Raw genomic sequence first — 25,916 nt, forward strand, 5'->3', positions numbered from 1 at the left:
ACGTCTACGTCATCAATGAATATTCATTACAGTAGATATAGCTCTTTACAAGTAGATGGGAAATGTAATACGTGGAGCCCTTAGGCCGATATGAATAATAGGAGGAAGGAATAGAAATGTTTCTTACGATTTAAAAATAAAAGTATTTTCACTAACCGTCTAAGATACCATGTCATACGCTAGGAAGATAGAATCATTTTGTGTATGTTATTGAAAGGTGAAGTTAAAGAGACATTTCGTGATTCACATGCTCAACCTCCGACTTTTCTAAAACAAAGTTGAGATGTTCATACCATCGGAAACCTCTGGCTACATAATGTTTGTGTACACAACACTTCTTGCAGATTCATTTACTTGGAAAAGATGTCGTCAAATTTGTATTTATATATGGAGGGGCCCGGATGAAGCCTACGTAATTATAATAATGTATAGGCCTAACTGAAACATGCCATAAAAAGAGGAATCACAAAATACTCATTTAAGAATGCTAGTATAAGCTCAAATAGCACACAATTTCAGACTATATATGCTATCTACTGAAGATATCGCACTGAAATGTGTTAGGAAATATAGGACGTAGTATATGTTATATATAGCGCATCTGTGTATGTTTCAAACTAAAGATAGAAAATCAGTATTTGTGTTCCTACTTAAGATACGTTAGTAGTACTATATCACGAAAAGCAAATGTTGTGTGATATCTTTTGAAGTTGACAAACAGCGTGTTATCTACTGAAGATAGCATAATTATGAGTGATGTCAGTATACGTTTCTGAAGATTATACGGGATAGTTATAAATGCACTAAATTGTATTCAATGATGCCTTACACTTTCCAGCTACCGCACATGCACGAGGGGATTTGATCTACTCGAGATAACTTCACAATAATTGGAATGCTATGTATTAAGACAGCACGCAAATGTTTTATGCTATCTACTGAAGATAGCATATGCCTTTGTGTGCTATCTACTGAAGACGGCATGCAAAGTTATATCTACTGAAGATAGAATATACCTTTGCGTGCTTTATACTGAAGATTTCACCTAAATATATAAACTATCTACTGAAGATAGCATATACCTTTGCGTGCTATCTACTGAAGATAGCACGTAGTGAACGTTTCATCTGCTCAAGATGGCATTTACAAATTACATAATTATATAAGCTATCTACTTAAGAAAGCACGTTCATTTCTACAATACCAGTTTTATATTCTCCCATAGCAGTCAAGCACAAAATATTTTACTATTTTGGCCTCCATTTGTCAGTCACAAACAGTCAAACCTTACTCATTCTGGCAGCGGAACCATGTTAGAAAAGGAAGTTACAAAGTTACCAGGCACGTTCGGAAGAAAAAAATCTAACCGATGGATCGACGGAGCTAGCTAGCTGGCAGAGTGTATCACAGGGATTTCTAGGCTTACAATGCGTGCATTCCGGTCATGTAGAGTTAGAAACAAGACGTGTATACCCCGTGGTACTGCCGACTGAGCCATACATTTCGCCAGTCAGAGCATTTTCCATTTCCACGTTTCTGCTAGAATTGATCGACCGACAGAGATAACGGCTTAAAACACTTCCGAAATTTGCATGTCGATTTTCGTGTTTTTATCATCGGCGTGCATTGAGTTTCTCTGGGCTTTTACTATACCCTTTACCCGCGCTTGGTGTAGTTAGTTGTAGTGTGGGGTGCGTGTACTGAATTTATTCTTAAATTTGGAATCAGTTGACATTCATGGAAACTACATGAAAACTGCAGTCTAGGTACAAACATTCCTAGTATTGTTTGCAAATTTTCCAAATAAACATTTTGGACTAAATATTAGATTTATTTTTGATTTGTATCAGATGACCATAATAGAACACTGTATAAAAACAAGAATAAGCAGTGAATGTGTTATTAAAGCATGTGTGGACATCGGCTGAATTCACTAAGGGAAAACAACGGAAGATTTGTATATCCACTAAGGGACTTGGTGTGTGTTCCTAATGAGGAAATTATCTTTTCCCAGATAAAACAAGAGGCAAAAATTGTAAATTGAAGCAACATTGAGAGTAACTGTTATCAGTAATCCACTGAGGGAACACCATTAATGGTTTGAAAGAAGATATCCAAGCAGACGATCACGACACATTTTTTGAAAGATTTGAATATTTGTTAACCTATCTCAAGAGCTATTGAACCAATGCTGGGCATGCTACTACTTACTTTTAAATAATTTTTCGTGTCCATTATAATATGATCATGAAAACTGCAGTTTAAAATGAAATTTTTTTAAATAAAATTTGTTGTTTTGCACCTCTATGTGGGCTTTGCGCAGAGTGGGGCTAAGTTGTGTTATTTAAGTACCTTTATCTCAACTCCGATCATTACATTGTTTTATCTGTGTGGCTTAGTTTGCAAATTGTAGAAACCATTGTAAATGATGAATGCACTTGTCCAGAAACCCAATACTTTAAAATGATTTTTTCTCTATTTGTTCATTGATGCAAATCGTTCTTTTTTATTCATTTTTGTATTTCAGTCAGTGCTGCATCTATTGTAATTAATGAAATCCATTATTAAAAATCCCAAGTGAAAATAATGAGCTTCTTGCTACATGATGCGCAGAGATTTGCTCCAATGTGATTTATTTCATTTCAATTTTTAAAGACAAATCTGGCTGATGTTTATTTGTATATTGTTAACTCATGCGTGCAAAATATATATATCTTCATTACTTTGGTTGGTTTCTGGAATGATAAATCATATTCAAGCAACAGCATACCCCCTTTATCATTGTTTTTTTTTTTTAACATTGTGTTTACTGGAGGTATTACTAATCAAGGGCTTTATTTTCATTGTCTAGAATATGCAAAAAAGAGCTTGTTTCCAGTAGCACCTCTAGAAAGTGCAACGCGCAATATTTTGCGTTATTTTTTGAATACAAGAAACTGCAAAATGCAATGTGGTATTTAATTTTTTTTTTGTATAATACAAGAAGAAAAGCACACACAAACAACACCATTGGTATCTTTTTAACACTTACTATGACAAAATTGAAAAAATTAAATGTTTGATCTACAAATTATAACAGAGTTGTTCTGCTGATCGTAAATTATTTCTAGCTCCTTTCTTTTCTTTCCTTTTTTTCTGGCTTTAATGATTTTTGAATCCAAATATTACAAAAAACAATGCGCAAAAACGGCCACCAGAAAGTAATGTGCGCTACTGGAAAAAAAATTACACCTTGAAGATTTGAATGGGTATGGTATGCAAAACATGCACTTTCAAAAATTGCTTTATTTTATGAAGATGTTTTGTCTTGACACTCTTTACATCATAACTCAAGAACCACATGACCTACAAAAGTGTCATTTGCTTTAAAAACAATTATGAGCAACAATCAGTATTAAGTGTATTACACTTTTGAACTAGTAGGGATAAAACTTAATACCTAAAACATTTCTGGTTCCATTTCCTCAGTAACTGTCAACTTTCTAGCATCCACACTTTAATCACAATCAAATAATACATTAAGAACACATAAAAAATCAGAGACACTTTTGAATTTTCTCCTTTATATCATTGTCACAACTGACAACATTTTATTTTTTTGTAATCAGTACTTGACAATAACATGCATATGTATACATGAACAGGTTCATTACCGATCTCACACAAACGCACACACCTGTATTACATAGTACATACGGGAAGCAGATATAGCAACACTTGAATTGTTAGGACATATTTTACTGCCATGCTGTCCATTAGAAGTTTATTTAGAGACTGACTAATGTCTAGATACTGGTATAAGTGGTAATTTTCGTGAGGGTTTTATTTTCACAAATTGAGGTTATATTGCGAAGTTAACAACATGCGAAGATGAAATTTTGTCATATGATAAACATTGGTAAGGTATGAATTTTGCGAAAATATCAACACGCACAAAAGTCGCTTGTGTTGGAAATCGCGAAAAATATCTGATGCAAAAATAACCACTTATACCAGTAAGAGTATTTGCTTGCACACTATACAGAACACTGACATGCCTTATAGATCAAAGCCATTATTGTATCAATTAATGATAGCTTTTGTTTTAAATATGGAAGTTACTGTACCAATAATTACATGAATATGCAGTTCTGCTTAGGAAGCGTGTGTGTAAACACTTATTAACATCATGGCATTATATTTCACCATTTTATACTTTGTACAGTTTGTAAATCTTACTTATTATCCAAGTATGAAATGTTTTACCCTTTATCTTTCATGGTACTCATGTACCAAAGTAGAAATACATGTACAACCAAATGGTGCACACATCATGGAGTCACTTTGAAGTTTAAGGCACCGCATCTAACTTGGTTTGATCTTTGGATCGGCCACCGATGCTGCATTTATCGATTAACTATTATTTAATTATCAATATATAAATAAGAATTAACAGCAAAATTGTATTGGTTAATACAGTTCATACAAAGATTAAATATTTTAGTCAATTAATCGGTATTTTTACTACGCATATCAACCAAGCATCGATGATAGATCCCTAGATCAAACCAATTAATTTCGATAAAGTGCTTAATAGAAATTTACTATCACCATTATGTATGTCTTTCAGTGGCTCTGCTGCTACAGCATATGTTATTGGTCTCTCACAATGACTTCATGACTTACTTTAAGGGGGCACACTTGGACTTAATAGTCCATTTGGCTTTCTCGGGGTGGTGACATCAGTGCATTCCTCAGTAGGCACAGTATTAAATTGTGTGCATTGACTCAAAGAACTGGTGTTAACACACACAATCAAAGAAGAAGGTGCACCTGTACATATGAGAAATAACTGCAACAATGTACTGATGTCAGTGACTTGAGGAATCCAAATGGACTTTATTTAGTTGTGTTTGGTTCGATGTCATTTTGAGCCATCATGGATGACAATCTATGGATGCTCAATTATTTTGGGCAATCAGTAGAAAACTTTTTGAGTAACAGTTGATTAGAGTTCCAAGTTTAACAAAGGCTAACACAACCCATCACTATTTTATCCTTCCTTCTTACTAAAGCAAATATGAATTGACATTTGACTCAAGTGCTTTTGATGTAAAGTTCCAACGATTCTCACAGAGCAAAAATTGTCTTAAATTAGATGTAAACATATTAGAAAGCAAAACCTAAAACAAAATGTCAATAAAACAAAAGTATTTTCAAGCCCTTAAAATCTACAATTTATTTTTACAATATATAGTTACAAAAAAGTTTAAAAATAATATTAACATAAAAATACCCATTTAGCCTTCTCTTAGTATCTCAAATCAAACATAAAAATAAGGTTCAAAGACTTTGGTTCAATATACTTCATCTTCACTCTTGTATGTAAAGTTTTTGGTATAAATACACATATTTTCTTAAGTCATATGCCAATCGCACTCACGCTCACTCCCTTACGTTGAAATGCAAAATCACATATATGTCTTATGCTTGTGCATGAATTTCACATAGTATTGAGACTATAATAGCACACACACGCATTGCTAAACAGCACCTCACACCTGCATCAGCATACAGTAGATACAATTTATATCCATATCTTTATACAAACTTATACATTTTACATTTTTTATCTTTAATAACAAGTATGGAATTTAAACTTCCATGTTGACTTAATATTACTTGAAATGAACAAATTTACACTAAATATTCAACAACTAATAATAAATAGTAGAGATTTACAACCGGTTGCTGCTACAGCTGATAGCATACGCTTTACATATTAACATAAATGAATTTTACATCAATCTTCAAGTACACGTACATGAATATAACGAGTACGCAGGCTGTGAAGTTTCGCTGTGAAGTTGCAACAATTATGCATTCGGGGGAATGTTAAGGGTTTGCTATAAACGTAAGTACACAGTCAAAGCCCTCCTTTATGGGGTACTCAATAGGTGACTACCTCACAGTACTTTTTCACTTACTCTTGCGGACCTAATGCGGGAGTACATCAAATGTCGTAATTGACCTTTTCGGTAAATCCTTTTATTTATTGCAGTTAAACCAGAGACGTCATGACGCTGACATGCAATGCGCAGTAACTATGTTCACTAAACGATGTACGCATCCGTGTGACGTCAAATGACGTCACACTACAAGTCTAACCGCAAAGGCTTATGGATTTACCGAAAAGGTCAATCCATGAAAGTGAGGTTTGCATCTCACCATGTGTGGGATCCTTGGTCCCGCTATATGCCCCTGCCAGCCTGGTAACCTCTTCCTTGCATGCAATACTTGGGCGAGTGTGAATTTGCAGGCTTACATACCACTTTCAAGCTAAAATGGATGGCACCAACCTCCGATCATTATGCTACCAGGGAGTGGAATCAAATGTGGACCCACATACTCTTTTGGCCATGTAGCATAGTACTTGTACCCAAGAGATAACCCATGAGTCTTCAGATTTAAACCACAGGAGATAGTGTGGCCACAAATTACAAAACTCACAGAGGAATGTTGCTGTGTACCATTTTTCCAACAGAGGGAATCAAGAAGGGGAATCAAGAAGCTCATAAATATTGCTAACTCATACACCGCATATTATACTATTCAAATACTTGCATTGAAATTTTCCCCTTCCCAGCTTTGCTGTATATTGATACTGCTGAAACACGATACTGCAGCACTTGACAAGCGATTCCATGCTTCATGTAGCTACACACTACTTCACACATACTTATTTCAATGCCCCTTTTCTTCCCACCACTCTTAGCCAAAAAAAAGACACCTTTTTTTGTTCATCTATATTACTTTTTAAAGAAATTAATTTAGAAGCTCCCAGTACAGTCACCCCCATACCTCACGACACATATAGCATGAATAGCCCTTCAGTGTGATCTTGGAGTGGCACAAGAATACTAGAAATAAGCAGTGTTAAATTCAACTATAAATAACTGAAATTTCTTCTTTTTTTAATAGGAAGATACCAGGTACAGAATTGAGAGTATCTGGCATATCATGACGGCTGAACTTAATATAGACCTAGCGTTAGACGTTGAATGAATTTTGATTTTGAAGTCAATACAAAATACTGTTTTTGATACCAACCAGATTGGTAACTTCTATAAATTTGAAAGCCAAAAATGAAATTGCACAATGTGGGATAAAAGAGAGTGAAATGAGGTAATCAGACACAAGTAAGTTTCCACTCCACCTTAATTTGAGCTATATATTCGTTATTCAAAACAAAATTAAACTTAAATCATAGTAAAAGAAAGTAAAAATAAACCAATGAATTGCACAGGCATAGATAATCATTTATCTATTAAACCCTGATGAAACTTGATGCAAATCTGCAGACCACTGCAGAATCAAACACAAAAGTTATAAACGGAACCAATTGTTTCAATTCCAGAAATCCTACGTAAAAGAAACCCAAACTACGTCAACACATTGTTAATGTGCATCCTCTAACAGGCGAACATGAGAATTGAGGATGTGTGCATAGACAACTACATTATAGTTTCTTTGGAAAGAAATTTCAAAAAATGTCAAATTGGTCACTAAAAACAATGACAGTATAAGTATTACAAAACAACGAAAATTGTCAAATATCACAAAGCTTTCCAAAAGGTTCCTCAACAAGTCATATTCATCAAATGTTCCCTCTAGTATTGTTTCCCTTCAGCAGCAGTGTAGAATATTTATCAGATATGAATAAAAAATAACAACTTGAAACTTATAAAAAATAGCAATAAATATACACATATAAATACAGGATAATTTCAGAGCAAAAGGGTTTTTAGGTAATACTTGATACAGCCACAGGAGACAGACCAAGTTGCTTTTCAGTATGGTAAACCTACATTTATCATCTATCTTACTTATAAATTCTTATGGATGACTTTGCTATTCTCTAATCGTTGGATCTGACCAATTAGCTATATACATTAGACCAATGTAAAATGTATAAAGTTAAAAAAATTGTTTATTATTATCTTATAATTTATATTTGGATTAAAGTACTAGTTTCTATAGTGCTTTTGGCCAACTGCAGTTAGTGACATCAGTGTGAATTTCATTGGGCAAAGCTTCAAATCATGAGTGTTCACTTAAAGCTCTGGTATACACATGTATGCGTTAAAATATGCTGCACAGATGCGTGTCCTTAAATGCATGTGTATGCCAACACTTGTGTGCACGTTTAAAGACACTGAACAGTTAGAAAAAATTGTCTCAAGGAGTTGACACCACTGTCTGCAAAAACCTAAAAGAACCATAGTAGAGATCAACTGAATCATCTCTGATATTCTGCGTCTGTTTAAGGGGGTACTACACCCCTGGCCAATTTTGTGCCTATTTTTGCATTTTTCTCAAAAATTATAGCACATTGGTGCCAAGTAAGATATGCATATTATAGGGGCAAGAACTACAACTACTGTACTGAAAATTCAGCAACTCAAAGTAAGTAGTTATTGACTTATTGATCAAATATTGGTTTTCCCTCATTTTAGAGTGTTACTCCACAACTATTGTCTGTACTGAAATAAAATTTCCAGTGCAGTAGTTGTAGTCCTTGCCCTATAATATACATATCTTACTTGGCGCAATGCGCTATAATTTTTGAGAAAAATGCAAAAATAGGCACAAAATTGGGCAGGTGTAGTACCCTAAGTAAGAACTACAATAATTTATTCATTATGCACCTATGTAACCATTTATATTTTCAATTATTATTGTTGCGATTAAAGCAAGAAATATAATTTTACAATTGCGACCTTACTTCACACTTTAAAGACAGACAAAGCACACACTTTTAAAACCTCTTCTAGCACTCCTTGGTCTCCTTCACAGTCTTCCAAACCATAGGCATCTCCTATAGAGCTCCTCCTTGGAAGAATTTGATAGCCTCTTCCCAGTCTTCTTCAGGGAATCGGACCTCAAGTGCAACTCTGGCTGATCCATCTTTCTCCTTTTCTTTTTCTGTAATGATAACAAAAATACAAAATACTGGTTTAATAATGTGTTGGTTTTACTTAGGGAACAGTTTCATTAGAACTTGCACATGATCTTGACCAGGAAAGAGAACAAACAAACAGACAAACAAAATCAAGAAAGCAAACAAACATCAGGCATCTTTGGGAGTAACTCTTAATCAAAGCCCTTGTGATTTGATGTTAAGTCCAGTTTAGTGACTAGGGCACAAACCATACACAAACCCTCTGATCACCACAGGTCCTTGGACTGCCCTTCCCCTCTGATCACAACATATTTAGTAACCGCTGCCCTTCACATTTTGTATTTAACATGGCAAATTTATTGAGGACTCATATCAAGGCTCAGAATCTGAGCTACTTTGGGGGATGCAGCCCATCTGTATCAAAACATAACAATTTTTTTTTGTGATAGCATTATGGAATTCATTCTTACATCATATCCGGAACTGTCTTGTCATAAAATAAATGAATTATTCTAAGTCACTTGTGAACAGAAGGCGGCTGATTCTTATTCAAACAAAGTTCAACAACTTTATTTCTCATCACTACACATTATGAAATGATAAAAAGTTTGCTTTGTTAGTATGGAGTAATCCTTTCAATCCCGAAAAATGTACCTTGTGGTATCAAGAAGGAACAAGTCTTTACACGATCAAAATATTAACCGATAGTAAAATCCTTGAACAGAAACATTGTACAGAAATTTGAGATTTATCTGAATTGGAAGGGAGAAAACAAGTAGAGGACACAAAAACCAATCTACATGTATGATTTACCTAAAAATACACGAAACACAGTAAAGTATATATCATTGATATAAAGTTCACTTCCAACAAAGACTTCCCCACCCCCATGTCAAGGGAAACTCCCATTTCCATACATGTTTACCTCATTCCTGCATCCCTAGAGAAAACGCAACAAACTCGACACAATCCACATATGACACAATACTATCTAATCTTGAATTTTACACCAATTCTAAAGGAGGATGGCTCTGAAGCTGCAGAATTCATACAAAGACATCGCTGGAATCATACAAGCAGGAAGGGATATGATCTCATGCTTGGCATGTATTTCTAATCTACTATTCATTAAAAGAAGAAGACGGAAGAAAAATTCAGCGCTAGCTCCGAGTTATAAACAACCTTGTCGGAGGTTGTGCCCGTATTATGAAATTATCAATTCCCTTGGTACTGTGAGGCATTTGACATTATCGGTTGTTGGAATGCTGGACTTAGAACGATTGTAAGAAAATGATACAGGCCAGAGCAGAGAGGGATAGAAAAGAGCAAAAGATGCGCTGATGACGACAACTCGATGGACTTGTCCAAGGATGACTGGACATTGTAATTAATGTGGCTGACACTGCCCACCCACACACAACGATGAGAATTCTCAGCCTGATAATAGCAAAAAAATTGAAGATAGACCGCTGATTGGGTCCAAATAAAGCTTAAGGCTGGTCTACATTACAATGTATGTTTGCACTGTATCATCTTGAGCTGCTTTTTTGATATCCAACAGATATCAACTGGATTTTAATCCCCGACTTTGAATCGCCAATCCGTCTCTGGTATGCAGCAGCCATAACACAGATTTTATGATTACCAAATCAAGGTCTGTGTGTAAAGCCACGATGAAATTCTAATTTTGTTTTTTCCTCAGCCCAAGCAAATCATTTCAATTTATACGAAACCTTAAATGGTTCCAAATTCCCTGCAGAGATCTGTCAACTACCACTATGCACACGCGCACACATACGTGTGTATGTACAAACCAGAAATCAAAATAATTCTTTAGTCAGCCAAGAAAAATGGATGAAAAATGAAGAGAAAACAAAGCTTTTGTTTGATTTACCAGCCATCTCGGTTGTTTTCTCAATCGCAGGACAAATAGGAATTAACTTAGCAAATAAAGGCCATGTGACTCCCCACCTGCCAATGTGGTTAATGATACCAAATTACCCGCATATCAAAATTATAAAGGGGAAAGTTACTGACTTGGTAACACAAGTCAATATTGTACCCAGATTTAATGCTAGCTTTAAAACACCCCATGTTCCTATAATGTTACCCAGTGTAAAATGTCCTATGTCCGGTGCTGTATGCTTTAAATGGGGGCATGTGGCCAATTGTTTTCTCAAGAGTGTATTGTCAACTTGTTGAAAAATTTGGGTCGAGAAAAGCAACCACCAGCTACGGGGCAGGAAGAGGCACTTGAGTTGGCAGGGTAGTATAATGCCTGGAGGGTACATGTACCCAACAAGCAGAGCAAAATGATGCAAAAACAAGAGACAGAGAGAAACAACCCTGACAAGTGTCGGTGAGCTCTTAACTTTTCCTATAAATCCAACTGCCGCATTTTATTTACCGTTCCAATTAAGGCCTAATAAAAAGGCAAGGAGACTGGTTGTCAGAAAGTGCAGGTCATTGGGGAGCCACAAGAGTCATCAGTGGCGAAATCAGAACCCGCCCGCCTGCCAACGACTCTTGTTTGCCATTCAAAGCCTTTTGTTGCCTCTCCACCAATCTGTTCCGAACTTGATGAGGGGAGGCGTATTTACACTTGCAATTAACTCGTAATATCAGTGAGCAGGCCAACTCCTCAATTAGTAGCCTGCCTTTTCCTGTCTGTCTGCCGTCCATGTCTTTACAAAGCTCACAATGGGCCATAGCAATTTGTTATCTGCTTTGCGTGGTACTGTCAATTGCTACGACGGGATATACCCTAGCAGAAGGGGACTTAAATATGTTAGGCAAACTGTTAACCGAGTCTTATTTTGCAATCGAACCGGCCTGAGTTGTGAATAGATGACGGCTTGAGGGAAACGGTGATCTTTCCCTTTTATTACGTTCAATAGCCTCAACCACAACCTGATCTCACAGAGACTATGCCATGCACTTTCACTCCCGTTGCATTAACTTGTAACTTTAACATAGGCAAAAATTAATCTGCAGCAGCAACGTTCCTTAGAACACAACAAGTACAATTTGTAGGGGCAGCAGACGACCCACTGGGATTGGCAACAGTGACAATAACCATTGTCCTAGCCTTAAGACTTACTCCAAACTTGCCCTAGTCACAATAGCTTTAAATTGCAAGCTAGGAACAACCCTTGATCTCACAAATTACCACCAGGGACTTGCTGTGTATTGTTGACTCCATTGTGTTGTGTGTTACAGTGTGAATTTGGTCCCTACTATATGCTATAGCATCACAGCATATTGCCACTAAGCCAGGTGACAATATGGTCCTGAATTGTCACCAAGGGCATCCAGGTCATTTATCGGAGGTTGAACCAGTAAACTGCCCATGCAGAAAACAAAAAAAATATGATAACCCTACTGAGAATACGCCCTCATTTACATGACAATACATGCCCTCTGTTTGACGCTCATTTCTCACATTCATCCGACTTTTATTAAACAACGAGGGATTGGCCCTTTTCTTTCATTCGACCGTTCACCTTTTTTGAACGGTTTGATATTCAATAGTATCTTCTTGTTTCCACTCATCTACTGTTTAAGAGGGAAATAATACGTGGTAAAGTGCAATGTCCCACTGTAGGGATTTCAGTTTGGACTATTGTACTCAAACAAATTGCGAGAAGTCGCAAACATAAGTACAGGGATTGTAATACACATGTTATATAGAGTGTAAGACATCGTAAGCAAATTGCATGGCTTCTATTGTATTATTGTATTACACAATGCTCTACACTTTTTGTAGTGATGAGTGATGCAGAAACACTTGTATACAAATTTATGTAAGCACATGAACACAATGCAGTTGCACACACCCACAAAATCACCCATCATACCCCACACAACCACCCCACTCAGCACATCCACCCCCACATATTTTCCGCCATTTTGTGTATGTGTTTAAATATGAAATTTTACATATCACCTGTAGACGTGATATCTCGCAAATGCATTATACATATACAAATGCGAATATTTGCAGACCTCCTTGTACAGAGGATGGTCCCCCATTGCTTTGAGGTCCACAGTTTAAATGTGAAATGTCATGTATGTGTCCTCGTTTGCTGGCATTTTCCAATGCATTACAATATAAAACCCTAACACATCACAAAGTCACACAATTTGTATGCATTAACTTAAAACACCACTATGTTACCGGAATTGAAATTTTATCCAATTTCAGAAGAGAATTGATCGTAAAAATGGGAAAGCTTTCTCAAATTTCCTCACCACTCCTTATGTGATCCCACAAGTATGCATAACTGAAACCACTAGTCAGGCACCCAATTTCACGTATACATCTACCTCGCTCAACAACTTGATATGAAGATAGAAAAGATCATGTAAGGGGAAAAAGGTGAACGAGCGAGCAATGTATCGCTCAAATGCCTGTCTTGGGGACTTGCCTGCTAGCCCGCACAAGGAAAGAAGATAAACTTAGAGTTGAGACAGGCGAGAGGGGGCCACTTGAGAAGCTTTTTAGGCTGTTTGCACACACCAGCACTGTGCTAGTACCAAACATAGCATATGGTATTTGATGAACACTCCACACTAGTACCGCCACAATCTGCAAGAAAATGGATGCGGAGAGGTAAACGACAGGGCCCCGCTTTTAACATAGCCATTGATCAGTCTCTGTTCTTATATATACTTCCTGCCACATTTCAGCCATGGTGCCTCTTTTTTTTATGATATTATTTTTATCTGCATATATTCATCACTTGAGATTGGAATGGTTTTACTGTCTTGTATTTTGACTGCTAAATGGGCAAACCCATTATTCTCTAGCCAGACTCGGGAAGGGGATATGTGTGTTGTAATAGGCTCCGATTGTCAAATAAGAAAAGGTGTGACACAAAATACACATAGTGTGAGTGAGATATATAGATATATATATAGATAGATGGCTACTATATCAAGGGTTTAAATGCACTGTCAATAGACACACAAAAATAAGCCATTTAAGAAAATTTCAAAATTATGACAGCCTTGATTTAATGGAAAATTTACATTAGAGAGAAAAAAAAGTTATATAAACTTGCGGGTAATTTATATACAAGTTTAAACTTTAAACCAACATTTTTGCTGGGAGCTTTTATGTTGTTGACTCTTGAATTACCTAGTAATTTATCATTTTCAATAACTTGTATCCAAGATATTTGTCACACAATGGACATTTTTTCTTTTCACCAAGTTAATTTAAGATAAGTCCTGTAAAACAATCAACTCTTTTGTTTCTAGGTAAAAGTAAAAATGAAAAATTGGGATTTGTAGCAAGTTTGTCACAATACTACACAAAGGCTTCTAAGCAAACAGCTTAAAACAAACCAAAACAATGACATATCTCTTATGCCAACCCTCAACCCCCCCCCCAAATAAATTGAACACCATTAGTTTGCATTAGTTTCTACCTAAAATCCACTTATCAGTAGCTAGGAATATCAAGGAATAACATAAAAGGTTTCCCATCATCACTTATCCAGGCAATGAATAATACAAACTTTGCACTTCTTACAGAAATATTTTGAGTAACTATTTGAGTACATAATATTGCACTTCTAATGAGAAAAGTACATCAGCTGTATGCTGAAGAATCTTATTGTATCAGATGAGAGTGTGCAAAGGACTTGAGAAAAGATACATTCATACATAAGAACATATTATAGGATGCTAGAGATGGTGATGTGTGAGGCTAAATCAATGAGTATGGAATTGAAAAAATAATATTAGTTTTCTTCTTTTCCACTAGTACTAGGGAATCAAAAACTGCTATAATTTGAACACCAAAACATATGGAATATAAGCCTAACCAAGCATACACAAGGTGTGCAGGATACACCAGAATTTGTGACATGATCTGGTCCATGGGGGCCAAAGGGGGCATTTTTGAAAATAGAGTTACTGTAATTATTACATTATATACAATAGGCTATCATTTACTGAAAACACCAAAAGTCTAGCATACTTGGTTCTAAATTTATGAATTATGAGTTTTGATGTCCATTTTCTTATGTATTTTATTGTTTTTTCTCTATATTTTTTACCTTTATCTCAGTTTCAAATTTGCCGCCTTTGGCCCCATGGACCAGATCGTGTCACATTTATGCAAACAATATTTTAATTTCTAAATTTTAAATAGGCTTATCTTTATTTCTCAATTTTGCGTACTATAAAATGGATCCGAAATACACCATTTTGTGCAATGCTGTCTATGTTGTTGACTAAATATGAACCAACCAGTAAGAAAAAAGAAAGAAAACAGTAAAATCACAGAATTTGTTGATTATGCATCAACCTGTGAAAATCCATTGGCTATTGAATCAAGCACTACTAGTACTAATATGATACATTTTGCACAAGCCCTGAAGACAACATATCAAAATTACCAACATCATTAACCTCTGCAATAAGATGAACGTCAAAAATGTTGAAATACATGCAAACTCCTTGCAGAGCCCTTCATTGAGAGCCACACTGGAGGAATGATTTCCTGTAGGTAGTGATGGCAGGATGTTTGTTGTATTGCTATGACCACATGGAATATGATTGTAGTCCCAGTGATCATAGCAAGATGTGACAAGGCTGTACTCATGTGTATTGTCCACTTCACCTGACCTACATCTAGACTATGTACAAAATAACGGGTGACATGAGAGACCAAAACAAGTTGAATGTCGCTGTCCGCTGTCCAAGATACAGCTGTACGGAGGGTTTGATTTCTTTTGTATTTTTTAAAGTTTTCATCAACATAGAAATAGTGTTATTTTAGGACCTAGAAGTTTATTGTACCCTTTTAAGTGGGCAAAAATATGAGAAAGAAAAGAAAGAAAGAAAGATAATAAAAAACCCACATAACAAGACAAAACAAGCAAAAGTAAGGCGTAGCTTTAGAAGTGGTTGGCATCCCCAAACTATGATACTAAAATTATAATACACATTATAATAATAATAGAGATTTAATATAGCACCCAAGACAAACAGCCTCTTGGTGCTTTACATGACACATTATACTAGGGCACATAATACTTAGCCTAAATCTAAAAAGCTACACTTTAGCTTAAAACTATATCAAAATCAGTGACCAAACAAAATCAATTATACCTTAAAGACATTAAAGAATAATTATAAACATATTATTAAAAAACAGACCAGCCGAAATAGCAAAAAATTGCAATCAATGAAAATCACATAACAACTTGGAAGGTGTTGGGGAACCAAGTCGGCAGAAACAGAAAGAAGGCAAAAATGCTAAACTTAACCACAATTTCTTAATCCTATCTTAACCATAATTTGTTAATTCCTATCCTCATCATCCCAAATTCTAAAACTTAGCCCTAACACTAACACATGGGAGTTATTATGAAGTCTGGCAAAATATGATATATCAAGTAATTTATTTGGCTTCATTGTAGGCATTAAGTATCATATTTGATTTAGAGGATAAAGTATGTAAGTCACTTGAGCATTTTATGCTCTGTAACATACATGTGCCTGATGTATACATGTAGTGCATGTTGCTGATGCAAGATGTACCTTCTGGATATAACAGCAACACTATTCTGACTTGGTGGAAAAAGTAATCAAGTCACTTACAGACAATGTATTAACAATAACAAGTACATCTAACCTGGCTGGGCTTCAAAATTTATTGAAATATCTGTGGTAAGAAGTACAACATCATTATACAAAACATTTTGTCATCTACTGATGCCTGCAGTCTAAGTCATTCACTTGTTCATTCTTCAATCATAACATTTACATTAACCATGGATCAAGCATAGACCCCTATCGATAAAGCAACATAAATGAACTTTATTCTACCACTCACAATCAATTCAAATTTATACAGATTTTGACATCCCCAAAACAAGGTCAATATGTACCCCTCAAACAATCCACCTCAAAGACAATAGATGGTATTGTATGGTGTGCGGGGCGTGGAGTTAAGGAGTGTATTACCCCCACCTGTCACTGCAAAGAAAGGCCCCATTCAACTCACTATTTGTTTTCTACACATGTTCATTGCTACTTTACAATCCTACCCACTACAATAGAATAACATAAAACCCACTCAAGAGGGATGAAATCAAAGTCACTTACTAAGTTTTCAAAAGTTTGGTGGTGGTGTTAAATTTTGTACACAGAGTGCAGCCTGCCATTTGTTATGCTGGTAAATCTTTTGGATACGCATGTAGACAAGAGTTTTTTTGTCCCATTATGTTGTTTCGGGATTTGATGAGCAAATATGGTGTATATCTTTTAAAAGTATCGTGCCAAAATATCAACATATCAGTATTTGACAGACTAAACAACACTTTTATGCTAAATTAGAGAAAGTGGTGATCAAAGTGTTCAATTGGCATGATTCAAGAAGAATTGTCATCAAAAGCAACACACAAATTTGAACCCATGTACCCATTCAGCATTTTAGTATTAGAGTTATGATATGGGTATCGTTTCTTGTAAGTTAAAATGTCTTAGAGCAAACATATCAAAGTTCATTTATTAAGACAGTGTTATAAGTTTGTATGACACTAAGGTAAGTGACATTAGCTCTTCAATGCACCTACATAATGAGGGCATTACCCTTTTTCCTTAGGTAAACACGATCCAAGCTCACTCATCTTTACATGACATAATCTTTCTTCGATACCCCTATAACAACTTATATCTGAATATGATGTTCACAAAGATTCCTTGAGTGAGCCTTGCTAATAGATCTTTTCCTCCATATCCCACAATGCAACTTTACAGGGCCACTTCTCCCGGCAATGTCTGTGCGTATATCGAGTTTCATATGCATGTTCAAACTCCTGTGCGGAGTTGAGGCGATGCGACCCCCTAGAATAGCGCATGATGGGATACAAGAAGCAATGACCATTGCCATTCATACTTTCACATTTGTATGTCATGTATGTCAACCATTCTCCTTATCAATGATAGGCAACTGTCACTCACGATGTCCCAACCATGTTTGTATATGTTATGTGCTAATAGGTGTTGTTTTGTTTATTATTACTTATCTTGTATACAAGTTGGGTGGTACTTTCTAATTGATCTGTAATAATAACTTAGCCACTAGCGATGGACGGACGGACGCACCGATGGATTGGACGTCCTTCTCCGCTAGTTCAACTGACAGCATCAGGATGCCATGACATAACAGACAAACAAACAGACAATTTACTACAAGTATCAAATTGTTGTCGAGGGTTGGTGCTCTTTCTATTATTTACCAGTATGATGAGCAGAACGATGATGCAGTTATTGACTGACGAACTATTCTGTCTTGTACAGGATTTGGTTGAATATATAAAATATTCTACTAAATTATTCTACTTGCATATATGAGTAGGAATGCCAGCAATTAGGTAGAGAAACATTGTTTGATTCTTAAATACAGAAGAACTAATTAATTATGAAATAAAATAGATATGCAATGGAATGCTTCATAATGTTGTTACTTTTGGATGTGTCACCACAGTGTAAATCTTAACAATCAGGAAATACTGACAATACTATTTCCAAATGGAAAAAGTGTACAAAATTATGATTTTTTTTGATAGCATCTTTCAGGAACCTTCATTAACACTTTGAAGTCTGCTCATGTTCATTTGTCCCCGGTAGAGCAACACTTAAGCCGTAGACCTCCGGTCATGACCGGGCCCACCATACACAACACTGACATTACTCCAGCACTACACAAATAGTGAGCGTGTTGTTTCTGGGTCCCCCTTCTGTAGGTTTAAGAGCACTTTAAGTAACTGGTTGCTTAGCCTCGTCTACCCTGTGTATTCAAAATTTATGATTCATCATCCTTCCCTTAAATAAGAATCCGACGATGCAACGAGGAGTTGAGAAGGAGACGAGAGAAGAGACAGAGGCACACTGGGTGACCGCTTAAGCAAAGCTTGCTGAATTTGTTCACGCGTTCCAAGTGGACCAAAAACAATCGTCGAATTGTTATTGCTGTATCTTCAATTCCGCTCAACAAGTGCTCTAGCGCTTGCGTTGGGGCTCCGTTGGGGCCCCATTACTATTCTATGAAAACCTGCCGAAACAAGTCAAAATATACTAGCACAAGGGAGTATGATTTTTTTATATATAGAAAACAGAGATTCAGGGATACTTTTAACATATTTTGCAGCGCTACAAGTTGGGGGGAAAATAGCGAAGGAATTGAATATAGAAATGAGTGACTTGGGATATGTGGTTACTTGATACCGTGTATTCCATAACAACATACTCGTACGAATGTCTAGCTACCTTGTTAGCTAGCTGGCTGGCTTGGTTGGTAGGGTTAGTTAGGGTCTGAGTCATGCGTGCTTGTGAAGAAGTCACTCTAAAACGCCTTTTGGAAACACTTGAGGGTCAGTCCAATGAGTCCATTGGGCTTGTGATGGTCATTATGGTGGGGTGCAATGACTTAGGGGGAGGGGCTGAATCCATTAAGTTGACGGTATTGGTTACAATTGATTTGGGATGTAGTTTTTTTCATCTGGGAGACTATTCTCATTACAATGTTTTATGTCATGTGCATATAAGCTACTAACAGTCATCCTTTACACTGATGCCAAGGGGAAAGTTGATTTCAGATTTTTTTTCCTGTACAAAATCTTCTGAACAATAACATTCGAAAGTCCCAAAAGATATATATTTTTTTATAGGAATGCCATACAAATTAGACCTGCAAATGAAGTTAATTTGAGGAAAAATTGTGATGTCTGCTTGAGGACAACAAGCTCTCTGAAGCATTGCTGTTCCAACTACATGCAAACAACTGGACCTATAGCCTCTTGCAAGTTGTTGTTACTTGTGTCTTTACAGAAAGAATAAAAATGTCCCTGGATGCAGAGCGTACAGAAATAGCATCCCTGACTGAAAACAAGTTTGTTTTGGCACTGTTTTAACCTCTACATGAGAAACACAAAATCTACAGAACTCAGAATGGGATATTTGTATTCAGGTTCCCTGTGGGATGTAGATGGCCATTTTTTCAAATGCCTGCTATACAGTTGAGCATCTTGAAAGAGACTTTCAGAAGTTTTGAGCTTAAAACTTAAACTGCAATTTTTGTTTAATTTTTCCCCAGAGATTTCCAAAAATCTGAATATCTGGAAATTTCCGGAAAAGTGGCATCTTTGGGTATAGTATAGATGTTCCAATGATCAATTTCCCCTCACACAATTTAAATTTACTGGACACTACACCCTTACATGTACTTTAGGAGTAATTTATGTAACTGAATGATATGTTTACTACCACAAGAATTGCAGATTTTTATTCCTCCCTGGAACATGACTTAGTTTTGTTTTTGTGTTTGTTTGTTTGCAATCTTAAAACAAAATCAGCATTTTGCATTGACTTTGACATTTCCTGCATGCATTCACTTTAACCACCTCCTACACCTTACTCTTGCATTTTAGTGTGTACCATTAGATAACTCTACACTTCCTTGTTTCTCCATGATTTAACAGATGGTCTTTTTTCTACACATGTAAGTCACTCACCTCATCGACATTTAACTGTTCTACTTTCTTTTAAACAAGCTGGCCCCAGAAAAAAGAAAAGAAAAGGCGGAATTAAGCGAAAGCGGAAAAGGCCATCTTGATTCCTTCCTGGTTGGAGAAGTCAAGCTTTCACATTGTGTTAGGCATGCCCCTGTAAACTCTTAAGACAAACCACGTATGCATGGTCAGACATTACCGGTCATGTCTGTGAATGGACAGTATACACGTATACTACAAACCCACAACACCCAATTAAACCACTTTTATAGCTAACAACTCACCTCAAGTGTTTTTAAATGGCTTTATATGGCAAATGGCTGGTCTGGCCTGACAATATTGTTATGAAATCTAGAACTACCCATTTTAGAACTACTTTTTCCTTTTTAATGCAACTTGGAATATCTATCCAGTACCCTCTGTAACCTGAACACTTCTTTTTAACACTATAGTTTGTTCGCCTTACAATTGGCAAAAAAATGAGACTCATAACATTGTGTATTGATATAGAATGGTGTGTGCATACTTGGGCGCAGCACTTATGTTAGATGTGAGTTGCGTAATGCATGACTGGCGTGAGCTTATGTGAATTTATGCACGCATAAGCTGGTATTTTATTAACGTACACGGTAACAAAAACTGAATAATTTTTGCCAATTATAAACTGCACAAATTTGATCTCTAACCCTTATCCTAATTATAAAATTTAACCTTGATACTAAACATTAACCCTAAAACACCAGCTGAGAACAGTATTGAGATTGATAACTGTAAAGTGAGAAGCGCGGTAAATTTAGGAGGACTGGGGACAAAGAATGAGAGGAACGAGGATAGGGTGAGATGGAGAGAGAAAAGATACAGCAGAGGGGGCAAATAGAAAGATGAAAATGGCAAGCAAAACTGATGGTATTGAAGAAGGAAATGACAGGGGACACACACATTATTACCAAACTGATTACCAAGTATTACAAATGGATAATTCAAGAAAATAGGAAACCAATCACACAGTTCCCATGATTTCTCAATTAATTAATCTTAATCTTTTTGTCACCATAAATTAACAGAACCACAAAGATAACACATATTTAGTTGCCTAGAGTAAATTTGACCGTTTTCCCTCTGCAAACTTAAGCACACGACTGGGTATTCTGCTGAATGAATGGTCACTCGCAGTTTGAATCGGTCAGTCTATGTTGGTCAGTTTTCTGCCAACAAAGTGGTGAAAAACTGTCAAGATGTCAGAGCAAATGTCTGCAAACAAAATGTCCAGTTTGTTTGACCATTGCTGATTTGACCTTCCCAGCATTCAAAATCAATGCAAGGAGGTAATCGAAAGCCAAACCTTCTGTTCACCAGTTTATACTGATGGGAATTGTCCACTTCTATATGATTGGTCACACAATTTTGGTCACAAAATTTCTACTTTTCATTTTTACCAAGTTTAAGTTGTCACTTGAAGAGTGAGAGTGACAAGATTAACAAAATGTAGACACCAAAATATTGGGGAAAAGGCAAGTTACTATTAGCAGAGATGGAAATAAAATATCACAGTAAATATTTATTACGTTTCCAAGTAGTTAGAATGACTTTTTCTGTACATGCTTTTACACCTTACCTTACACCTATTAGTGCATGAAGCGTTCAGATACAAAAGCATACTGAGTTGAGGCCACCAATATCTGCCCTATCCCTACTAAATACATTCCAAGGAAACAATGATCATAGCAGCACATGTTTTCTAATTATTTTCTTTATCTCACCAGTTTTATTTGCCTATATCAGTCACAAATATAGAGAAATTGATAAATTTTGCATCTGACCTCTCCACACACAATCAATCGCTTGAATAATTCATTTAATTTCACTGGTTCAAAAGGCCCTATTTACAGTAAACTAACAAAAGCATTTTGCCCCATATCATACGGCAGTGATGAGCCTATTCCTTTGTGAAATGACACAGGATATAAACATGGTGCACATAAACTCTATTATGTTTCCTTTTGTGGATAGAAATTCTTCAATTATGTTCTGAAGTAAGAAACAATTGCTTTATTTCTGATCAAAATTACTTCAAAAGATCAATTGCCTTATATAGTGCACGGTCCCTCTCTGTAAGGAATGAAATCAAGGGGAAATCAGGGTGTATCAAAATAACTGCATAATGCAATTGCTATATTAAAATGTGGCTATTAAAGGTGGTACTAAAACCCCTGATCAATTTTGTGACAAATTTTGCATTTTTCTCAAAAAATAACTACTCACTGGTAACAAAAGTTATGTATATATTATAGGGACAAGGAATCCAATTACTTCACTGAAATTTCAGTGATTCAAGACAAGTGGTTCATAATATATGTTAAGAAATGAGGTACATTCTAGCGTTACCTCTTTCCTTATCATAAATAACGTACCGCTTGTCTTGAGTCACTGAAATTCCAGTGTAGTAACTGGATTCCTTGCCCCTATAATATACATAACCTTTGATACCAGTGCGGTTATTTTTGTTGTTGTTGAGAAAAATGCAAAAATAGTCACAAATTTATCAAGGGGTGTAGTACCACCTTAAATGGTAGAGTAACATTTGAAAATTTTGCACCACTTCTTGCACCAAAATATTTCTAGAAATATTACATCCAATCCCGATTCAAATAAGCATCCATAATCCTATTTCCTGCATCTACCTCTAATAAAGAAACCCCTACAAAAATAATTTCTTCATCCCATCCCTGAAATTTAATTTAATCACCCAATTACCAAAGCATTATTAGAGCATTTATCTTTCACATGTTTCACTCCCTTTCTACCAGACTGATTAATTTCTCACTGAACAGATTTACCAATCTCAAATCTCAACATCATCATGATAAACACATGTATGTACTCCGATATAGAATTTCATTTTTTTAATTACCACATTTTGCACATCACCACATATCAGCAATCAATATTTTCATTACTACCCAAAAAAGAAAAACGAACAGCAATATTTTATTGTCGAGCCAAAGCAACCCCTTCCCGACCAATCTTGTTATGGCAGCTTCATCAATAATTTTCTGCGTGCCTCTGCCCATGGCTTGAGTTTTGTGTGGTTAAATTGTGCCTTTTAGCAGAGCGGACTTGGTCAAGCTAGGCAGTGACACATGGTAGAGGTATTGTTAAATAGATAATAATATATCTAGGGCTGGTAGTGATTTGTAGGGGGTTCAATGATAAATGATTTAGTATTGATCTATTACTTTTACTCACTCCAATGGGTTACCTAAACCGTGGCTCACAGCATGGCCATATGTGCAGTGATTACATTAGGAGACGAAAAAAACCAAACCGGTTCTACTGGCGGGCAGACTTTCCAAGTAGGGTTGGTTGGTCACAATATTTTTTTCTGGAAGGGGCTACATGACTCTAAAAATCTCAGAAACCTTAAGATTTGGAGAAAAGAAATTAAAAATTAAACAAATTTCAATCAAAATAAATCCCTAAAACCAGAGTCGGTTAGGCCCGTAGAACAGATGGAATTTCTTTTGTTACCTATATGGATGAGATAAAATAAGCTGTCATGTGCAAGTTAGATATCATTTACTAGTATTTGTTTATTGGCGAGTTCAATTTACCACATCATTATATCATTTTTTATTATCATTATTATTTTCTTCTTAATTTCAGCATAAAGGAGCTCAACAAAAGTATGGCTTTCTGACTTACACATGAATCAGAAGAATGCATAATGCAGGAATTCCCAAAAAGGTGAGAACAGTCAATGGTCAAGATTAACTATGTTGAGGGTAAACTTCATATAATTGAATCATTTTAAATGTCTTGTGCCACATAAAATAAACCTTCCTTATATTAATCAGGACAAAGGTCCTTTAAAATCAGTTCACTGATGTATCCCACGCTTTAAGTCCAAAGACAAAAACTTCACAGCTATTGTTATTTAAGCCTTGAAAGAAAGGAATTCTTTTCTTTTTTAATACTTTTTAACTATACATAGATAATTGATGTTGTTAGTTGGTTTGTTGTTGGTAACCATTAATACCCAAATATCATTACTAAGCTACCAAGCGTGCCTGGTTAACACATGTATTAACATGGCTTTCTACAGATTTCAACTATTATCCCCGGCAAACTAGTCAATTCCATCAAAAGCCTTAAACAAACTCGGGGAATTTTGTGGGTTTTTCACGGTTAATAAATCACACTATTGAACAAATTACACCATCTTTTCATAACGTTGTGTGCTGGCAGTGATACATTACACCTGTCTGATCGGCTTTTGTTTCCACACAAAGTGATGCATCGACCAAAAATTTCTTTTGAACACCTTAAATAAATGAATCTGAATAGGCTTCTTGACAAATAGGTGTTAATCTTGGGCCTGACATTGCATTACTACTAATGGACAAACAAATCATTTATTTTATTTCTTCTTTTCAAGTCTATAAACCCAGGTTATTGTGTGTACTCGAGTGAACCGCCTAACACAAATACTTTGTGTTGTGAGTGATCCTGTTGCAAGACCCCAGATCTGAGATGCGTGCAACAACTATTTCAACATCAATGTAATAATGGTATCAAATCCAAACTTGATGCATTTATGAAATGCGAAAGACAGGTGATCTACTAGAAAATAGTAATTTGGCTCCTTGATACAAGGTAAACTCCTTGATACTAGGTTAACTTTAATTAAACTTGGAATTGAAAATTTGACCAAAAAAAGCAAGATGCAAATAATTGAATGACAAACTGTTTGCAGTCAGTTTTTCACTTCGGCCAAAGATAATATACAGAGGTCTTTCATGAGGAGGTAAGAGGGAAAGGACCATGTTTCCCATCTCATACCTTTTTGTGACAGAACAGTTGCTCTAGTTTTTAATTTTTTTTATGTCAAGCATCTACTAGGCATTAAAACAGCTGAAATCTAGTCAACCATGCTGACGAAACTTCAGCCTGGTGAAGGGGGTCGCCGTAGATAGCTGGTTGGGGCATTTTTACAGGTCAGGCAACAATTGAGCTTACCCTGATCGGAACCGACTGTCATCAGAGCCTACTTTACCAGATGAGCCACGGGAGAGCAGATAATTTTTGCTTTTGGTCCTATGGGGAATTGAATCCGGGACCTCTCCAGGGGACCTCTCGCACCAATGGCAAAGACCTTAGCGCCTCCACTAAAATATCAGAAAACACAATGGATTCCAGCAATATGCTATATAAGCTAGATGACTGAAAACTTTTGAAAAAATTTCACCTTTAAATCCAGGGTCCTGGTAAGAAAAAATGAGAGACTTGTGAATGGCCAGCGTCGCAAGTCAACTGTAACAAAATGGTACAAAGCTGCATACAGTCTTGTCTGTTTGGCATGTAATACACACATGTCAGTCCTAGAAATACCACGCTTTGACACTTCTATGAGAAATATTTATACTCAACTGTCACCATTCTTTCACTCT

General features: G+C 36.0%; 1 protein-coding gene across 1 annotated transcript in view; it reads right to left on the minus strand.

Moving 5' to 3' along the window:
- Nucleotides 1-8,655: 8,655 nt before the first annotated feature.
- The window catches only part of LOC140158535 (S phase cyclin A-associated protein in the endoplasmic reticulum-like), a 137,860-nt gene continuing 120,599 nt past the window's right edge, over nt 8,656-25,916 (minus strand). The window contains 1 exon segment of the mRNA XM_072181657.1: nt 8,656-8,964. Within this exon segment, the coding sequence (XP_072037758.1) occupies nt 8,858-8,964 (107 nt within the window). The 3' untranslated portion in view covers nt 8,656-8,857.

This window comes from Amphiura filiformis, chromosome 8 (genome assembly GCF_039555335.1).
Source record: "Amphiura filiformis chromosome 8, Afil_fr2py, whole genome shotgun sequence".
In the NCBI taxonomy this organism is placed as follows: Eukaryota; Metazoa; Echinodermata; class Ophiuroidea; order Amphilepidida; family Amphiuridae; genus Amphiura; species Amphiura filiformis.